General features: G+C 44.6%; 1 protein-coding gene across 1 annotated transcript in view; it reads left to right on the forward strand.

The window, feature by feature from the left end:
* hs6st3a (heparan sulfate 6-O-sulfotransferase 3a) overlaps positions 1 to 12071 on the forward strand; it is a 28828-nt gene extending 16757 nt beyond the window's left edge. Inside the window, exon 2 of the mRNA XM_030782619.1 lies at positions 11309 to 12071. Coding sequence (XP_030638479.1) covers positions 11309 to 12071 — 763 coding nt within the window. The remainder of the gene's footprint in view (positions 1 to 11308) is intronic.
* The last annotated feature ends 2445 nt before the right edge of the window (positions 12072 to 14516 follow it).

The following is a 14516-nucleotide window of genomic DNA, read 5'->3' on the forward strand; positions in this document are numbered from 1 at the left end:
TTAAGTTGTAGTGATTTATCAGCATGTGAAAATCTGGGCTGCTCTTCGCCAGGCAGAACGACCAAAGAAAATGAAACAGATTTATGGTCTGGAAAAAAAAAACCCTCATTGTATTCATGATATAAAATGACCTGAGGGGATGAGATGCTTGAGGATTGGGTAAGAGACAAGCTTATGGTTTATGGGACTTTTTCTTCTCTTGAAATTACATCCAGCCTTCGTAACTTACACGTAAATTCTGTGGCTGAGTGTGAACTGGGCCTTCACGATGATGTGTTGGTCCACACCAGTTTTAATTATTGTAATTGGGGGTTGGACAGCTTTTCGGGAATTAATTGGTCGCCGTTCCGATTTTGCATGCCGGCGCTAACAACCTCTCTTTCGTTTCGCCGGGGGAAAAACGACTTGACTGGCAGCATGGTAGAAACACCATCTTCGCGTTTGTTAAGTGCAAAATCAATTTTATCCCCCCCCCCCCCACCCTCTCTCTGTATCTCTCTCTCTGTATCTCTCTCTCTCTCTCTCTCTGTCTCTCTCTCTCACTCTCTCTCTCTCTCTGTCTCTCTCTATCACTCTCTCTCTCTCTCTCTCTTTGACATGCGATTTCTCTGCGCTGAGGAAGTTTGCAGATGTTGCAGTCTAAATTGAGAACTTAGAGGAGACAGAGGTGAGGCAGAAGTGGCTACGTCAGAGAGGAAAAACAGAGTAAGAAAAAAAAAAGACTGGATATCTGAAGATGCTAAAAATCGTTGTAACCCGTGTGGTTTTTCAGGCTAATCAGAAGTGCTTAGCTCGGGCTGTCTGCCGGGACTCAAAAAAAAAACAAAAACGCAAAATCGCCAGCAGCTGTTTGAGGCAGTGCAGAGACTGAAAATGCATAGATGGATTTGCACAGTAAAGCAGTAAGAGGATCCACACTGTTTTCCTTCACCCGAGGGCAGGGGTAATAACATTACCTGTTACTGTTCTTTCAAACCGCAATATGGGAACATTACTTTTTAAAATTTTTTTGGAATGAATGAATGAATTGTAGGGAGGTACAGCCTTCCTGTCAAAGGCCTCCATTTACCTCTGAAACATGCTTCTGTGCCACAGGTTCAAGTTCATTTTAGCGAATTTCGTAGCGGTCAAACCCCTCCGATAGAACGAAACAGCCCTTTACTATCTGTGGACGTAGAGAGAACTGGGTATAATACACTGTAATACGTGATGCCAGTTAGCAACTCATAAGAGTTTAGCCTAGCAAAGCATAAGAACTCGCTCGGCCTGGCCTTGCACAGCACTGTAAGAGAACCTCTGGGATGTGTGTGTGTGTGTGTGTGTGTGTGTGATCACAACTGTGATCCTTATTTAATGAATATGGATCAAAGAGAGATGATCCCCGGTCGAGAGTCTTTTTTTATCACCAAAAAAGAGCCAAACAAGAGAAGCTCTTCTTGCCTCATAAAGACACTGTGCTGTTCATTAGCTGAGATCTTTAAGGGTTGATCAATGTAGGCCAACTTGCATGCATGTTTGGCCTATGTGCATGTACACTTACGCCTGCGTGTGTGTGAGTGAGTGAGTGTGTGTGTGTGCAGGCATATATGTGTGTGTGTGTGTGTGTGTGTGTGTGTGAATGTGTGTGGACTTAATTTAAACGCAGAGATGCATTTCTGCTATTTTTAATAACACTACAATGAGATGCCCTCTCTATGGTAAAGTGCAGTTTTGTACATTGTCAACAGGGGGCTCTGAATTCCCTTAATTGATTTAATAGAGTGGTGACCAAGCCAATACCCAGAGACCTTTCTTTAGTTTCTCATATTTTTTCGATTCCACCAAAAGCACACCTGGTCTCAGGTTACTAAGGGCTCAACTCCTCCCAGGCTGTTAAGATCAAAGTTGGCCCCTTTCAGTTTCAGTTATCGGGGCTTTAATTTAACACAGGTTTTTTTTTTCAGCACTTGGCATAGTTGGCAAAAGCAATTTGTAAACATAAACTCCCTGTGAGCAATCTGATGTGTTTGTAAAAGCAGACATGCCACTCAGGTACAGAAACACAGTACGAGTCCATTGTGACCTAACGGCTCCATGAATGCTGCAAATTTCATGAAGCTTGTACATTTTTGCACAAAGAGCTGTGTGAGAATTTGCACTGACAAACACATGTGTGCGCGCACGCACGCACGCACGCACGCACGCACACACACACAAACACAACAACATCCACTCAAACGCATACCCCTACACACGGAAACAAACACACCGGCATGTTTATGCACTCACAGTATTCCACAAGGACCAGCATGCATCTAGAGCAGATGAATACACGTACACACAATTAACACACACACACACACACACACACACACACACACACACACACACAGCGCGGAGATCAGCCTGTGAAATTTTAACAGGCACATCCAGGCAGGAGTTACATGTTGAGTCCTGCCGCTAAAGCATTACAGAAATGTCACGTGGCCTGAAGTTCCAGAGTTCCAAGGTGTAGAACCACTGTTGCAATCAGTTTTAAACCAACTGCTTAACGAATTTTCCCGCGTAGATGTTGTTTGCTCAGGTTCATAGACCCAGTACCTTTCAGAGAAGGAGCCCCAGAGTGGCAGCTGATGACTCAGCATTTTTCTTTTGTTGTTGTTGTTGTTTTTGTTGTTGTTGTTTTTTTCCAGGTGATGGCAGTGCAGTGGCCTTTAGGGGTGGTTTTGCGGTTTTTATTTTCGTTATCTGTATGGTAATGGCAAGCTGTTCCTGCTCTAGCCTCCTCCGTGGCTGACGACAGGACCAGACTCTCACTGCCTGCCCGATTGACTGTAAAAACAGCCATCTGCTCCACTCCCTCTCTCTCTCTCTCTCTCTCTCTTTTCCTTAAAGTGGTGAGGCGACCAAAGGCTGCAGTCCTTACGCTCCATTTGCGCCAACGAGCGGCTCGTACCCGTACCTGTGTGTTTTGGCTTTAATTTCCATCCTTTATCTCCATTATTTAGACTGAGATGAATCCTCTCCACTCTCTTCCGCCTTCTCTCTCTCTCGTGTGTGTGTGTGTGTGTGTGTGTGTGTGTGTTTCTGTGGGCATTTGTGCGTTCTGCAGCTCTCTTGAGCTGCAGGGAAGTGTTTGTAAAATCTTTATTATCGTTTGGCATGTTGAGGCACAGGGACAAGAACAAACATTGTTATTGTTGTTGTTGTTGTTGTTGTTGTTGATGGTGGGGATGGTGTTGTTTAAGTGGTATACAAATGGGCTATCTAAAAAGTGGAACACATGACTCAATGTCTCAAAGAAAAAAAGAATTTGTTTTAACCTTCTAATACACACATCAAAACTCTGTGACCCCAAGGGATCCCTCAGTGGAAGTGTGTGTGTGTGTGTGTGTGTGTGCACTTGATTTTGCTAACTTAGGAGACATTTAACAGTAGTAGGACATTTTGTGTGTGCACGCGCATGCTGAAAAACGTATGATGGGGGTCCTAGCTGTCATGAGGTTTCTATAGTTGTGGTGCAAGAAAAAAAGTGTGTTACTCACTCACTCAGCAGTGTGGAGCCTTAGTGATCCACCAGAGAAAGAGTGAGAGAGGGAGAGAGAGAGAGAGTGTGTGAGAGAGAGAGAGAGAGAGAGAGAGAGTGAGAGAGAGAGAGAGAGAGAGAGTGTGAGAGAGAGAGAGAGAGAGAGAGAGAGAGTGTGAGAGAGAGAGAGGGAGAGAGAGAGAGAGAGAGTGTGTGAGAGAGAGAGAGAGAGAGAGGGAGAGAGAGAGAGGGTAAGAGAGAAAGACAGAGAGAGAGAAAGAGAGAATGAGAGAGGGAGAGAGAGAGAGACTTTCACAGCTTGAGTGGAAAAAGAAAAGTGACAGACTCTCCACCAGCATCCACAGCTTTTCTCTCTTCACTCCTTTAAACTGATTCTCTTCACTCGTTTAAAAACAGACTACACAGACAGACAGCTCTTTAGAAGAATCTTATTCATCAGTTTCCTCTTTTAATGGAAACGCATCCCCCTTGTTCTCCATCTCCGGAGACTGCACACTCTCGTACAGGTATTCCCGCCTCTCGCTCTCCTGGAGCGATTACAGAGCAGGTGCTCAGAGAGGGAAGAGAAAAAGAAAAAAAAAAAAAAGGCACAGGTCTTTTGCACTGATTAGATTTTTTTCTCAGGTCATGATCGGCCCCTTCCCAATACTTTTAAAAGCTCCCTTTCTCTGCCTCCTCGCAGCCCTGACCCGAGTCTGTCAAGGTTACGGCAGAAAGATGTTTGTCTCCTGTAGTACAAAGCATTCAGAAACACTGCAGGGATCCTTCACTTTCGTCTGGGTGTTTGAAAAGAGAACAGAATTTCAGAAAGAGAGAGAGAGGAAGGGGTTAGGGAAAAAAAAACACAAAACCATCGCACAGAGGGCAGAGACATGAACGACTGAACGGAATGAAAAAGAGAGAAAAACAAGTGATGTTCATATTTGTGTTCAATTTGGACTCAACCGCTAGACTCATTTCTCTATGGAATTTTTTTTCCCCCTTTGCATTCTCCGTGTTTTTTTTTTTCCTTTCCTCTCTACGGATGGGATAACGAGGAGCTTGGAAGTCCGGGGTTATTTATTTATTTATTTATTTATTTATTTTTCCGCGGATAGTTTCAATTAGCGTCAGATCCTCTCTCCATCCAAGCGAAGGCCCAGTTTAGTCACACAGAACGCACTCTGACTCAAGCATTAAATGAAACGCAGCTGAGTGTCCTGGACCACAGCAGATGGCCTTATCACAAATTAAGCTCCGCGTACCCTCCAACAAACTCCGCCCCCCCCCTAAATTTATGGCCCGGCGTTTTGAAGCTCTGACCCGTCTCTCCTCTGTTCGTTTAGCCGCGTCTCGGTTGATTGGTCGAGGACCAGGTCCACGAGGAAGCGTCTTGTATCCCAGATCGTCTCTTTCTCGTCCGTGTTTTGTAACAGGAGGGGCTGATACGCTGCGCGGTGGGGTGACAGCTGCTTAATTTCGGCGATGTTTAAATCTCCCCCTGTGCAACATAATTGATAGCAACACGATCCAGATGAGTGTGTGTGTGTGTGTGTGTGTGTGTGTGTGTGTCTCCGCTGTGGCTTTCTGGGAAAGACCCGCCCCCCTGTTACTTCTGTTAGTTAATGCGGCCATCTTCCAGGAAGGACTCTTAATTACGCCCACGTTCACGACGTTAATGAATGAAAACTGTCTGGGCGTTGTATCGATTCCCGCGCTTCTCGTTCTCCCTCGGCACGAAGCTCCACTTCCTCATGCAGGGGAAGCGGCGAAGAAGCATCGAGTTCAGTCAACGCTCGCCCCGGTCAATACGACCCTGTCTGCACGTTCCAAATAAGGTCGCTCAGCACGAAACCAACCCGGGAGGCAATTAACCTGTCGCAAAAATTCTTCTGGTTCTAACCCTAAAACGTCGGTACCAACACCTTCTGTTGGCTTTCTTTACTTTACCGCCGTTAAGTAATGCCGCTTGTGTGAAGAGGGGGAAAAAAAAAACAGCTGTGACTACCATGTCGTGAATAGTCACCCAGTCTTCACAAACGTCCCCATAAATCTTTGTTACAGGACACAGACATACGCAGGCGCTGTCTGCATGGCTGCAGATTCACAGTGTAACAATACGTGTACAGTGTCAGATACTGTTATCTGCATGTGGAAGCTCCCCCCCTCTACACCGAATTACTTATGAAATATGATCACAGGTTTGAGTGGGGTTTTTTTTTTTTTCTATTTTGGTCTTTTCTTTTTTTTTTTTGTGATCGATAAGAACGTATGCAGGGAGGTCAGGATGAGAGAATGAGATTTTAATAGTGTCCTGTGTGAGTATCTCTGATAATACGCTCAGAGATGTTCCTCTCTCCTGTTTCCTGATATCAAATCCACGCTGCCCTGTGTTCGCCGCGCTACGAGAACATGATGCTAATGCCACACAGTCGACACGGCGCGTGAGGCAGGTGGCGTCTCGTAAGCTGCGTCTGTTATTGTCGGGTCGTGACATCCCTAGTTTTGATGTCGTGACCCCTTGAATGTTGATCTCTTCCTGTGTGATGGTGTCGTCGCCTAGCGACAGTGAGGAACCGCATGAATTGTCATCTTGCCATTTATTTAAGTTTTAAAAAATCGCTGTTTGTGGAGTTTTAAAAAAATGTCTTTGAAGACTTAACGCTTTGAACATTGAAGCTTTAGTTGAAAGGTGGTGATTTTTAAGGTCAGAAATTACTTTAAAATGAGAATTTTCTTTGATTTTCTTTCCAAAGGCATAATTTTAGACTCCAGTTAATCTCCCATATTTATGGGTATGCTGCAGGTGATATTTTGCTTTTTCATGGAACCAAAAATTTCTCAGAACATTGCACTTATTTCAAATTACTGCATTATTTGAAAAGCATTTTAATGAGACATTCTGTGAATGTTTTTGAAATGCTAACCATTATGTGACGTGGCACTTACTTTATTCAAGTCAACTGCTTTTAGGCTTGTTAGCAGAGTTTCTCTCACATTCTTTCTATCTTAATCTTTGTCACTCTCCCTGCCTCCCTCCCTCACTCTCTCTCTCCCTCCCTCTCTCTCTCTCTCCCTCCCTCTCTCTCTCTCTAATCCTTATTTCCTGCTGAACAGTAAAAGAAAGGAGAACATTCATTGGGGAGTTTACCTCCGGTCATTAACTGTGGGGGAGAACACACATTCTCTCTCTCTCTCTCTCCCTCTCTCTCTGTCTCTCTCTCCCTCTCTCCAGTCAAATCATCTCACTGAATGACTGATGTGGTGAACCAGCACTCTCACTCCCATCCCTATACTCCACAGTATCACTAACTGGATTAGCATCCTATCCAAGTCCACACACACACACACACGCATGCGCACGCACACACACACACACACAGGCACACGCACGCATGCGCACACACACGCGCACACACACACACACATACACACACGTGCACGCACACACGCGCACACACACGCACGCACACATACACACACGCGCACACACACACACACACACATACACACAGACATCTCACTGCCACTAATGGGCCCGTAATGGTTTATTTGGCCCATCTATTTATCTAAGGTCAAACTGAATCATTGGCTGTCAGTCAAACCAAGCTGACTGAATTCTTGGAAAGTGTTTAAAAATGCGCTCTAACCTGAGTGAGCATTAAAATTAGATATTGTTGGTCATGTTTTGACAGCCCCTCAAGGTTACCTGTCAGCCCTGGGGAGACAGACCTCTCTATTTTAAAATTTATGGAATTAAAAAAGATTGTTTATACGTTTATGAATAATAGGGGGAGAAAAAAACATCGGTTTGTTCTGAATGGGAATAATGGAGCTTTGAGGGGGACTGTGAAGTGTGTGTGTGAACGCGCATTAAAGACTGTCAGTCAAGAGTTAGTCGTGTAATCATGTTAGCAGTTAGCACTGAAAACCAATTGGCTGAGGACGGAGATGCCACGGTAACCAAGTTAGGGGCCACAGACATTTGGAATAAACATTGTGACATAGAGTGTGTGTGTGTGTGTGTTTGCATGTGTATTTGTGTATGTGTGTAGTGTGTTTATGAGTGTATACACATTTCTGTGTGTATTTTTCCTCTGTGTGTGTGTGTGTGTGTGTGTGTGTGTCTGTGTGTGAGCGGGGCTTGACAAAAACATGCCATAGCAACCTGAGCTCTTTAGAATAACGCACATCCAGAAAGATTCCTCTCTCAAGCTCCGCCCCTCCTCCCGATCTCCACACCCTCTTCTGGCCTGGTGGCTGATGGGAAATATGGCTCCCGAGATGAGGTGCTGGCAGTGAAATGGCTGAGGACAGGCTGCACGCTGAGGCATGGAAATCAAATTTGAGCTAATTAATTACACACAGTAATTGGAACGCGGTTTTAATAGATTAATTGGTATGCTTCCAATGTGCTGAAGGAAGGGTTTTTTTTTTGTTTTTTGTTTTTTTTAATGTAAGTCCTCTCTTGCTCCTCCATATTCATAAGAGCCAACCAGGGAATCGCCGTCTTCTGACGTGACAGCTCAACCCGCGGACGTTAGCGGCCGTCTGGCTAATCTGCCGTCTTTGTCTTTATCTGCGTCGCGTCTGGGAAGACGTGATGACTCAAACCCACTCAAAGCCCGTTCATTAAGTACCATTTTCTCTCTCTCTCTCTCTCTCTTGTTCTCTCTCTGTCTTTCTCTGAGTACTTGATTTCCTATTGTTGTGACTTTAATCTTCAGCACTACTCTCCTTCCTCCGCTTTACTCTTGTCATCAATATAAACAGGGGCTTGAACAGGGACTCTCTGTGCATTTACTCAGCGAGAGAGAGGTGATTTTATCTTGTGGTTTTTTTAAAAATCTGACAATGTTTTTATTTATTTTTTTTTACTCTATTCACAGCAGTCAATAGATAAACCGTAATGCAGTGCATTTTAATCTAACATCCCAAGAGTAGTGCTTTGCTCTTAAGAGAGTCTTGTATTCATTCTAATGGTTTACTCTGTCTGGACGGACACGCTACACTGCAGATGGATCTTACTCCACTACAGTTATGTTATAATTTTTAGGGTTGATGGTTAAATAAATGGATTGAAATTCCTTAGAATTCATAAGTCCTTAATAATAATAATAATAATAATAATAATAATAATAATAATCTCGTCAATCTCAGTTCTTCTGTTTTACTCGGCTCGAAGAATTGTGGCAGGTCGTCTAACCACTGTCTGTGTGTGTGTGTGTGTGTGTGTGTGTATGTATCCAGTGACAGTATTGACCACTGTCCTGACCTTCATCATCGTGTAACACCGTCCGCAGCATGGGCGATATCGAGTGGGTTAGCATTTGTAGCGCTTTTTCAATAGGTCAGTGTTAAAGGGCGAATGGACAGCCATTATTGATTAGAAGGCATTGTGACTGAGTCCTGTAATCCACCCATCATGTGGCTGGTCTGAGAGTCTCTATCTCTCTTCTCAAGGTCCCTGTCAATCTGTCTGGTACCATATCATTCTTATTTGAGTCAACCAATTCTTTGTTCCAATGACACTACTTCATATCTAGCCTGGTGCCAACCAGAGGAGGCTGGGCTCCCCCTTCTGAGTCTTGCTTCCCCTTAATGTTTTGACCAACGGGAGTTTGTCCCTGCCGTTGTTTTGGTCTTGATCACTGGGGGGGGGGGGGGGGGGGGGGGTCACAGACGTGGTATCCTGTAAAGCTGCCTTGTGACAATGCCTGTTGGCAAAAAAAAAGAGATATAGGGCTAAAAATGAAACAGAATCCCCTGAGGACTGACAGCGCTGCATTGGAAATGCTGTCAAATCGTAACGTGTAACCCAGTTAGAATCTGTACTGTATATCTGAGTCGTTTGTGTTCTATAAGGGCATTGCGTCTCTCATGTTCTCTGTACGAACGGAGCTCTCTCTCCTCTCCTTCTCTCTCTCTCTCTCTTTTCTCCTCTCTTCATCTCTTTCACCCTGAACAACCCAGTCTCTCAACTTGTCACAAATCTTCGAAACAAATAGGAAAACACGCTTCATAGAAGCGGCGCTTTCATAACTCGTAATTTTTCTGAAAACACATTTTTTTTCCCCCCAGCGTTATTCTGTTATATCTGAGACTCGTCTCTGCATTCAAGCTGCGAACATTTCCCACTGTCCGAAAATTGATTTCATTTTTGGTTGCTTATTTCCTTTCATTGCTTGGACGTCGAGCGGCTGGTTTTTCGGCATAACTCAACGCAGTGGTGTGTCTGGCGACGCGCTGATTGGAAATGATCCGTTTCCCTGCGTGAGAGAGAGAGCTACCGGGAGAGAGGAAATGAGGGAGACTGTCCGCTAATGACCTTCACCTCACGACACGTCCATCAGCTCACGTCGTTAAAATCGGCACGGACATTAATATATGACGTATTTCCTTTTCTCGGTTAACAAAACAGATGCTGTATCAGAGCCTTAGGTCGCCTGTGTGCTCCTGTTCGTTGTACAGAATCACAAGCCGGGGAACTTTTTCTGTATTGAAAAGTGTTGGTGTTTCGATTCAGAGCACCGGGCGTTTGAAGAAAGCCACCACTCTGTTACAAGCTGAAAATTCAGGAGAGGTTAATCCTAACTCACCACAATTTCTCAGTTATACATTCTTCAGAAAAATAAATTAACATAAATTAGAGAAAACTGAACTGACAAAGTAACAGGAGAAGATCTAACATAACATTTCAGATGCCAAATCCCCACAGGTGCTGAACACCTCACTAATAAACTGTTTCTCAGCTGGTGACAGACAGAACCGAGAGGGAACAGTGAACACAGTCTCTCTCTGTCTCTCTGTGCATCTGTCTCTCTCTCACTGGCTGTTTTTCTTTCTCTGTATCTGTCTGTCTCTCTCACTCTCGCAGTCTGTTTTTCTCTCTCTGTATCTGTCTCTGCCTCTCTCTGTACCTGTCTCTCTCTCTTTCTCTCCCCCTCTTTTTTTCTCTCTCTCCTGCACTCCACTGGTTTGCTCATCAAATTTGTAGTTTAAGGAGCCTGAGGAGGGGGGAGGGGGGGTAGTGCTTAGTGCTGGGCGTCCTGGCAGATTCCAGTGAATTAAACCAAACTCCCCAGCACTGACAGTCTGTCAACCGGCTAGCGGCTCTCCCCTCTCCCAGTGACTGTGTTATGACACAGGCTGTCCCGGGAGAGCGCTGCACTGTGTTACCAATTAGTTTATTTGGGAGGCAAGGGGGACATGTTGGAAGTGTATTTTGAGTACACACCTGAAGGTGAGTCATCCCACAGCCTGGCAAATTGTTTTCTCAGCTAACAGTTTGGGGGTTTTTTTGCCCTCATATATTAGATATGAAATATATTTCACCCGTATACTTTTTTTTTGTCAGTGCATCTTGACAGATTTGTACTTTATTTGGCTACTTGTGAGGTAGTTATCTTGAGCTAGTTGGAAATAAATTGGATTTTTGAAGAGGTTACGTGGATCTTGACAGCTTTTCACAGTGATTCTTCGCGTGTCGGTGTGCAAAAGTGTGCATTCTCTGTGTGTGTGTGTGTGTGTGTGTGTGTGCATGTTTGTGCAAACGTGTGCCCATATTTTTCCTCACCCACACCCTCTTCAGCAGAGATTGCAATCTAAATAACATTGTATACATATTCATCATTTCTGGATAATAACTTTCTGAGGCGAGTTGAACAACAACTTATGCCTCCGTGCCTCCGAAGCAGTTAGATAATGCAAAAAAAAATAAAAATATATATATATATATAAATATATAAATATATATATATATTATTTGACAGATCTTTTTCCCGTTTTCTTCTCTTCACACAGTAACTTTTACTACATCACGTTGCTACGCGACCCTGTCTCACGCTACCTCAGCGAGTGGAAACACGTTCAGCGCGGCGCCACCTGGAAAACGGCGCTGCACATGTGCGACGGCCGCCCGCCCACACCCGACGAACTGCCCGCCTGCTACAGCAGCGAGGACTGGACCGGCGTCTCATTGGCCGAGTTCATGGCCTGCCCGTCCAACCTGGCCAATAACAGGCAGACGCGCATGCTGGCCGACCTCAGTCTGGTCGGCTGCTACAACCTGTCGTCCATGAGCGCGCAGCGACGCGACGAGGTGCTGCTAGCCAGCGCCATGCGTAACCTGCGTCACATGGCCTTCTTCGGCCTGACCGAGTTCCAGCGCAAGACGCAGTATCTCTTCGAGCGGACCTTCGGCCTGCGGTTCGTGGCGCCGTTCACGCAGCTGAACGGGACGAGGGCGGCAGGCGTGGTGGTGGGCGGGGCGCTGCGGCGGCGAATCGAGGCGCTCAACGCGCTGGACCTGCGGCTGTACGAGTACGCGCGGGAGCTTTTCCTGCGTCGCGTGCAGCGCTGCAGGCAGACGGAGAGAAGGAAGGAGAGGGAGAGGCGGAGGAGAGAGAGACGACTGCGCATGAAGGAGCAGGCGAAGAGGTGGGAGGACGGGGAAGAGGGGGAGGAGGAGGAGGAGGAGGAGGGAGACGAGGGGAAGGAGGGAACGGAGGAGGAAGAGGGACTGGGAACCACAGAAGACTACAGCAGTCAAGTGGTGCGGTGGTGATGTTTAGATTTTTCGACTGGTCCGAATGGGATCAGTGGACAAATTCCCTTTCTCTCTCTCTCTCTCTCTCTCTCTCTTTTTTTTTACCATCCCTCTTCCTTTCTCCCATTGTCCCTCTCAACCCCATTTCTCTCCCTCTCCCTCTCTCTTATCTTCCCTCTTTTCCTGTCCTCCTCCTTTGTCTCACGTTGGTTTTTTTCTCACTCCCTCCCTCTCTCTCTCTCTGTGTGTCATTGAGGACTGTCCAGTGTCATGCTGACAGAGTGAAGCTCTCATCACCTGCCAACGCTGACGTCTCCACTCCTCAAAAGGCCAGCGAGCCTTACGTCACAGGTCTCCTAACGCTGTCTCTCCCTCTCTCACTGTAATTCTCAGTCAAATGGAATGCTGGTATGCAATGCTATTCAGCAGAGACGTTCTTAAAAAAAAAAAAAAAAAAAAAAAAAAAAGGGACCGAACCAAGTGATGACATTATGTAAAAGATTTTCACTGACTGACTGCGGAAATTTGCAGAACCCAGAAACGTGCCATGAGATCAGTTCAAGTTTTCACCCGAATCTTGTCAAAGACTAATCTCGAGTTTCATTTGAAGCTTTTAACTGTAAACGTTATATATGCATATAATATTAAATATTGTATATAAAAAATAACTGATCTGCGATCCAAGCAAAACAGGTCTGAAAAGACTATTTATTAAACATTATTTATTGATTTGCTGGCCTGTTGCTTTGGTGTTATAACAAAGAGATAAGTATTTTAAGCCTTATCTGAGCACATATTGTATGTATGATGGGAATGAAGGTTTTAACCTATGACATTGCAGTGAATGTACATTGTTTTTGTGGTTTAAATGTTCTTGAAAACTTAAAAATAAAAAGAAAAAGGTTGCAAATTAAGCTTATCTTGTAATATATAGGCCAAAGTAGGCCTATACTAATTCGTTCTGGCATCGTCGGCTGGATGTGTTGCTTCAGGTACCCAAAGTTTTCCGACAGCTATAGAACATGTTGGGTGCTGGTGCTAACGCCATATGACTGAATTACGAAAGTTTACGTAGGCCTATATAAAAGCCCATAGGGGGTTGAGTGACTCAGACGAAGCAATAGGAAAGTGTCATTCATGACTATAAAAAGGAAAACCTACCAAAGGGTACAAAATCTGAACAGGTCGCCCTGAGCTAGGAGCAGGGCCCGAAGAGTTTTCATTGACCAAACGAGACAAAACGGACTTCTCGTAGAAATTAGCGGCTTCACTAAACTTCCCTTTTGACAACTGAATAATAGACGCCACAACACACATGGCTAAACTGAGTGAAAATGTGGAGTCGCTAATACGTAATAGACTAGTAGTCGCCTGTTAGACAACATTAAAAATGACACGGGGAATTACCTCAGTAATCGTACCCAAGTAATTTGTCAGTACTGTAAAAAGTCGGACCGTTACTTCTAATCAGTAATCGCTTCTTTTCAAGTTCCAAGAATACGAATAAAGTGAAAGGTGGACATCTTTCTGGTCGGGTATAAGTATCACTGACAGAAGTCTTTGTGAAACCGTCTGGTCGAGTATTATTGTAATGGTCTTACGCAATCCAATTTAGCTGACCTCCGGCGGCAATGATTCACCAGATCGTATTCAGAGCTTGACGCCTACAACAAAGAAAGTAAAGGTGGCCAGGTTCGCGCTGTTTGAACTAAACCCGGTGTCTGTGCCATGAACATACACAGAGTTATAAATAAACGGAGCAGTGAATGCAGGGGAGATATACATCCGTCACCTTAATGTACAGGGTAATAATGTACATAAATGATGCATTAAATTGCGGGGTTCCGAGGCCTTGCCAGCAGAAAGAGCCATTGTTCTCTTCCGTTCCTCTCTGCTACCGAGTGCACACGGAGGTGAAAGAGTTCAAAGTAAATAACAAATGAAAAGCAAAATAAATAAATAAATAAATAAAAAATGAGGGATCATTTTGGGGGAAAAAACCCCCAACCAACAAAGGACTGAAGATAATCAACATGTAAACTGACACATAGGAAGACAACACACCCAAAAATCGTTGATTGATAAAGTAGAAATTAATTCAGAAGTTAAAAAAAAAAAAAAATCAAAAGACAGATGTAGAAACAATTAGAGGTAACGGTCCGACTTTTTACAGTGCTGACAGGGTTGGGGGGTAATGAATGTCAAGGCACCGCAGCAGATGAGAAACTGTAACAGCTGTGATTATGTGGAATAACATACCAGTTCTTTAGGTATAAGCCTGTCCTCCCAGTATAAAATGTTGATAGCCGTTGTTAATCTGCCCTTCCGTTTTGGTTTGTTTCTTTGTCTTTTGGAGGATCTGTAATAAAATCCGAAGCGAACCTGTATTTCATTGGTTTGAAAGACGGTTGAGAAATGAGGGGGAGGCGGGTTATGTCCATCTCCAACCCGAAGGCGTCTGGA

Source organism: Chanos chanos, chromosome 8 (assembly GCF_902362185.1).
Source record: "Chanos chanos chromosome 8, fChaCha1.1, whole genome shotgun sequence".
NCBI classification, from domain to species: Eukaryota; Metazoa; Chordata; class Actinopteri; order Gonorynchiformes; family Chanidae; genus Chanos; species Chanos chanos.